At 51.1% G+C, this 6,415-nt stretch overlaps 1 protein-coding gene across 1 annotated transcript; it reads right to left on the bottom strand.

Moving 5' to 3' along the window:
* Window positions 1-239: 239 nt before the first annotated feature.
* FZD1 (frizzled class receptor 1) lies at window positions 240-5,095 on the bottom strand. The gene has a single exon (XM_078663635.1). The coding sequence runs from the start codon at window positions 4,696-4,698 to the stop codon at window positions 2,968-2,970; it is 1,731 nt and encodes a 576-aa protein (XP_078519761.1). The 5' UTR covers window positions 4,699-5,095; the 3' UTR covers window positions 240-2,967.
* Between the last annotated feature and the right edge of the window lie 1,320 nt (window positions 5,096-6,415).

The raw sequence follows: 6,415 nt of genomic DNA, 5'->3' as shown, positions 1-6,415 counted from the left end.
AAACAGCAGGCCACACGGTCTTACTTAGATTAGACCGTAGTAAGTAAGCCCTGTTTCAAAGCAACTTGCAGGAGCTCAAAACACCTTCAAACTATTGCGCTCTGTAGTTTCCTTGGACATCTGCAGTTGGTGTGGAGGCTGGCCGGTGCTTGGTTAGTTGAAGTGCTGCATGTACCAGGCAATGATAAGAACAAGTGCTGGTCAGACCAGCTCACACAAGTAAAACAAACCACGGCAAAAATGATTGTGCCCGGCAACCGTTACCAAGGCCTTTTTTATTACTGTACATACCAAAATTGGTAAAGGCACAAGTCCTCACTGAGGAATACAGTTTAAAAAAAGTGTACACGTCTATCTTTACATGTATGTACTTATTTTATTTCGAGTTCATCGTAAAATAGAGCAATCTATCATATAAAAACATTTTAGCGGACCTATAGTTTCAGGAAGAAAATATCATCTTGAAAGATACAAAGAAAAAAATGTCCGGTGTGGAAAGGGTTTAGATAATTCTCGAAATGCAGAGTTTTCAAGAGGAATGATAACCCTTAAATTGACTGCAAACAGAAAATGTTAACATGACAACAATAAACTGATTGTGTGTACATATTCTGCGAGAGAGCAGGTTTCATGTAAAAATACATTGCTTTTATCAAGAGCACAGCCAGACTTGGAATTATAAAAGTGTCAAGTGAAACTGTTTTTTTGAACGCTACCCTGTGTAAACCATTTCCGCAATTCAAGCTTTTACAAACGTACGCCTTCAAATCAATGTAACTTTAAATGACCAACAATTATTGTACCAGCAGAAGAGAAACTCCTACAGCCTCCCCAAACTTGAATTAACTAAAAATCAGGCTCGATTTTATTACCATTACAGTTGACATAAATTGGGCACCTTCTTTAGGGAAGAACAACCCCTTTGTCTCGGGAGCCTACAAAGCATTCCTAACCAAAGCAATTGTCAAATCGGCTTCTTTTCCCCAGTAACTCCTCAGCGACACCCACCCGGGTAACAGACCCCTTTCAAACAGACTTGCTTTATCCACATTTGAACAGCTGTGACAAACTTAAGAGTTCGATAAATGCAGATAATCACGTTTACACTTCCACATAAAAGTTTGCATTCTAAAACGCGGCCTTGGTTCTGAAAATCTGTAATTGTATAGAAACAAAAATATGTAGTGTTGTTGATGTGGTGAACATTTGGGGGAGAAAATTCAATAGTGCAGACCTTTGTTCAGAAGTGATAAAAAGATAAGTTTAGGAACGTGATGCATTTCACATTTTCCCTCGTACCACATATAGAAAAAGAAGGGAGTAGGGGGGGGGGGGTCTCTATATACACTCGAGAACGTGTGTAAAAGAAAAATACAAATTTAAACGTCACACAATGGGAAAAAAGGAGGGGCGGGAGGAGCTCGCTAAACCTGAGAGAATGTGACATAATGGATACGTGTCCCATATATTGGAAATAAAATGCAGTATTGTGCATTATTTTGCAGTCGCAGACTAGTAAAAAACTACAATAAAAACTATAATAAATGAGAATAAACTTTTTGCACCACAAAGAATGGAGGGCAAAGGGAAAGCTCGTTAATGAAAAAGAAAAAGTGACCAGGCGTACTGAGAACATCGTCTTGGTCGTGAATATGAAGTGTACTTAAAGTAGCTGTGGCTATAGGGATTCATTTCTTAAGACACTAAAATAAAAGTAGTCCGGGCTTGTGCGCAAAACGCAAGGTTCCTTGTGGCATTTTATTTAACAGGTGCAGGCTTTCTTTAAAGAGTAAATACAGATTAAAGGGTAAATATGTCAAATGCTGGATTTGGTTAAATGTTAACCAGTTAAAGGGGGGCGTGCCTACCGAATACACGGCTTTGCAGTTCATTTGTATTCAAGCGGCAGGCCTGTGACTGAAAGTAAACAAACACTAGGGTAAAATATTTCAAATTAGCTTCCGGGTCAGTTTTAATTAACTAAAGATTACTTGGATGACGGAACACTAACGCCGGATTCCCATAAAAACAAGCGAATAGGTCCTACCATTTCAAGGACAGAGGCGCGTGCGGACCTGGAGCATCTGCGTGCAAATGTCCCCGCAGGTTTTTTCGAGATAATTAAAAATTACACGTCAGGCCGCCTGGATCATGCGTTTCCTCTAGTGAGTGTGAATCTCAGGCCTGCCTGGGGACAGAATGGAGATATGGAATATATGCGTGTGTGTAAACACTCCTGGGCAATCTTATCAGCAGTGAGCCTGTTATTTGAGTTTTCTATAACCGTACATGAGATTTGAAACATCACTGGCGAATGTGACCTTGACCAATTGCAATAAAAGTGGTCTCATTTGGAGACGTCCATGTCAGGCAAGCACATCTAACCTTAACAATGCCAAGTAGTGCCTGGGTAACAGGGCTGCAGAACGTAGCTCTTCCGTCGTCCGTTCTGATGCGTTAACACAAAAAAAACTTCCAAGCAGCTAAAAAAAAAAAAAAAAAAAAAAAGAACTGCTGCTGCCCTGAAATTACTCCGCTACCTTATACTAAGTGCCACTTCTCGGATCTCTACAAAGTGTTAAAAACTCCCTAACTTAAAATGGATTATCTTTGTCGTTTTAAATACAAATATACTTACAAAATGTTACATAAGCTATTTACACCTCGACACAGTGTGGTGGATAGCGCTGCACTCAAAGGGTCTCGCCACAAGCACTGTGACCACTGCCAGTCCTGCCTATCGGGGAAGCCATTAAAATAGTGTGATAGATGATGGTCCATCTGAGGGTCCTGGGCAGGGGTAGCTTATGGGGAAATCTATCCATTTACTGCTTGGAGGTTGCTGTGACAGATTGGTGCGCATAGGACAGGCCATCAGGATGTCACCAGGCCCTGCCACAAGCTTCTCAGAGGCAACCCCACGGAGAAATGGAAGGATTTCACTATAGACCTATAGAGACATAGGGCTCACACAGTGGTCTCCCCTTGCTTGGTGTTGGTGAGCCTCGCGTAGAACTTGCGCCAGGAGTTGAGGGTCTTGCCCGACCAGATCCAGAAGCCCGAAGTGATGCCCACGATGAGCGTCATGAGGTACTTGATCATGAAGACCGTGAAGTCCGGGCTCATGTGGGGGTGGCCGTGGCCAGCTGGCGGGCAGGGGATGGCGTAGCTCTTGCAGCTCTGCGTGACCCAGGTGTGCTCCCACTGCTCCCGGAAGGCCTGCTCGTAGAAGTAGCAGGCTATGACGATGGTGGCAGGCACGGTGTAGAGCACGCTGAAGATGCCAATGCGCACCATCAACTTCTCCAGCTTCTCGGTCTTTGTGCCATCGTGCTTCATGATGGTGCGGATGCGGAAAAGTGACACAAAGCCAGCCAGCAGGAAGGAGGTGCCAATGAAGAGGTAGACAAAAAGTGGGGCGAGCACAAAGCCACGCAGAGCGTCCACGCTGTTGATGCCCACAAAGCAGACGCCGCTCAGCACATCACCGTCCACTTGTCCCACGGCCAAGATGGTGATGGTCTTGACGGCGGGCACGGCCCAAGCAGCCAGGTGGAAGTACTGCGAGTTGGCTTCGATGGCTTCGTGGCCCCACTTCATGCCAGCCGCCAGGAACCAGGTGAGAGACAGGATGACCCACCAGATGGACGAGGCCATGCCGAAGAAGTACAGCAGCATGAAGAGGAAGGTGCAGCCCTCCTTCTTGGTGCCCTGGGCCACCGTGCGGTAGCCATCCTCGGAGAACTTGTCGTTGCAGACGGCTCGCTCCTCCAGCAGAAAGCCGGCGATGTACGCCACGGCTACCATGGTGTAGCACCCCGAAAGGAAGATGATGGGGCGCTCGGGGTAACTGAAGCGCTTCATGTCCACCAGGTAAGTGAGCACGGTGAAGAGCGTCGAGGCGCAGCACAGCACCGACCAGATGCCAATCCAGATGCGCGCAAAGCGCAACTCCTCGGCCGCAAAGTACATGAGGCCATGGGCACGCCGGGGCTCGCAGGGGGCGCCGCAGTCCTTCTCGCCCAGGAAGTGGTAGCCGACGTAGGCGGGCACCCGCAGCGCCCGCGGGCAGGTGAAGCGCTCGGCCGGGCCCCCGCCCCGGAGCAGAGTAGAGCGGCCCCCGCCGCCGCCTCCCTGCGGGCTGCTGGTCCAGAGCTCCGGCGGCGCCGCGCTGGGCGTGCCGCCCGCCTCCCGCTCCGAGGTGTTCTGGCCCACGCAGAGCTCGCCGGCGCCGTGCACCGGGAACTTCTCGCAGCGCAGCGTCTCGGGCCACTGGAAGCCGAACTTGTTCATGAGCGCCTCGCAGCCCTGGCGCGCCCGCTCGCACAGGGAGCGGCAGGGCGGCAGCGCCTGCTCCAGCACCGTGCACACCGGCGCGTACATGGAGCACAGGAAGAAGCGCAGCTCGGGCGAGCACTGCACCTTCACCAGCGGGTAGAACTGGTGCACCTCCAGCCCCGCGTCCTCCTGGTTCATGTGCCCCAGCAGGTTGGGCATGATGGTCTGGTTGTAGGCGATGTCCGTGCACAGCGGGATGGCGATGGGCTGGCAGTAGCCGTGGTCCGGGATCGAGATGCCCCGCTCGCCGTTGAAGGGCTGCGCCCGCAGGGCCCCCCCGCAGAAGAAGAGCAGTAGCAGTAAGGGGCAGCCGGGCCACGGGACCCACCTCCCCGCACCGGGCGCCCGCCGCCTGGTCATGGCTGCCCGCCGCGGTTCCTGGCTGCGCTCAGCGGGGCTCACTCATCTCTCCGCGCCGCCCTGCTGCTGTCCCGGGGGCTGCCGCGCCAGCACCGCATGCTGGGGACTAGTAGGCGTGCAGCCGGCGGTCTGTGCAGGTCTCGCTGCCCTGGGAGAGCCGGACTGGAACCTACCGGCAGTCCCTTCCGCCAGAAAGTTCAGGGACACGGTCCCCCGGGCTGTCAGACTAGCCCCGAGCCGGGCTGCAGCGCTCCGCGGAGTGTCGGGGCTGCTCTTCCACCTGCGGTGCAACGCGCAGTAGGAGCTGCACCTCCTGTGAAGCCCTCCCGCTTCCGCCTGTCCCCTGAAGTCCCTTCTCCCGTCGAGCTCCTGCTTTCCAGACTCCCTGCCGTCTGCCCCTACTACACCGCTGGGGGAGGGGCCTGGGAACTGACGTGCGCGCTCGGAGGCCAGGGACCGTCTGCCAAGTTACCATTGGCTGGAGCCGCGCATGCAGGCAGCCAGCACGCTCTCGCTCAGCAGGGACGGCACAAAGGCGGACAGTGTGTGGGGCCAGCACTGCGGGAGGGGGCGAGGCGGGCCCCTCGCGCAATTGGCAGAACATGAGCACATTCGCTGCACAGGTCGGGGCACGGAGGCGAGTCTTGTGCATCGCGCCACACAGCTCTTTTCTGGAGCGCGCAAGGCTGCGCGCAGCGGGTTTCATTCACTCTTAGTGTGGTGGTGCAGGTTTGTCGCCGCTGTCGCCCACTGAGGCAACAGCAGCAAGCTGGTTGAACTAATATGTGCATTTCGATTATGGCGGGAGTGGACGTGTTTACATTCTGCTTCCGAAAACATTGGTAAACTCTGTTACAACTCTACGGATTCAATAAGAGTGAGTATACAAAGCCCAATTGATTCACTGGTGGGTTCGCACAAACAGGTGCCTGATAGGCAGTAATTACTCGCGATTCGCGGTTGATACTGCCCACCAGCCCGCTGCAATTGACACTCCTGTCCTGACTATACTATCTCTGATCGTTCACCAAAATACATCAAAACAAATTAAACACCCAACTACTCCACGACAACGCAGTATTCTGGATTTTATAAATCGTTATCCTCCCACTCCAAATCCGCTCTACTCCACAACAACACTATTTTGGATTTTATAACTTTATCCGCCCACCCCGTCTCCTCTCCACTAAAAAACATGTCTGCGTACTGTACGCGCGCACCTTAATTAGCCATTCGGCAGCTGGCGTATTAGCACAATCTCTGTGCTGTTAAAAAGAGCCTCAGAGTTTTGTCTCTGTGATAAATGTTCGACAGTCCCTTGCAAATGAAAATCTGTTGCCTGAGTCGCCCGAACCCGTCCTAGGATTGGCTCCAGGTGGAGTTGGGTGTGGCCCAGTCTGGGAGGCGAGGACTTTCACTGCTTTGAGAATGTCTCGGGTTTTCACCAGTTAGAGCGTTTGTAGCTTATTTACTGTTTTGAGCCAGTAGAAGAAAAGTGTTTTTGTTGCACTCCCCAGGCTCGAGGGATACAATATGACCCCACCTACTCGAAGTTTCAATTGCAAAAGCAAAGTATGGGAGCATTAAGTGTTACGTTCTTTTCTGTCCATACTCAACTTGAAAAAAACATGATATTTTCTCTTAATAGCCACCAAGGTTACCAGTTTGTGGAAGAATGCTACTTTTATACATTGTAAAGTATACAAAAAAGTGATGG

The sequence above is a fragment of the Lissotriton helveticus genome, chromosome 10 (genome assembly GCF_964261635.1).
Source record: "Lissotriton helveticus chromosome 10, aLisHel1.1, whole genome shotgun sequence".
In the NCBI taxonomy this organism is placed as follows: domain Eukaryota; kingdom Metazoa; phylum Chordata; class Amphibia; order Caudata; family Salamandridae; genus Lissotriton; species Lissotriton helveticus.
The sequence above is the reverse complement of the archived record's forward strand: the minus strand, read 5'-3'. Positions and strand labels throughout refer to the sequence as shown.

Excerpts from the sequence above, each read along its gene's own strand:
- FZD1 (XM_078663635.1), bottom strand. The coding sequence starts at position 4,698 with ATGACCAGGCGGCGGGCGCCCGGTGCGGGGAGGTGGGTCCCGTGGCCC.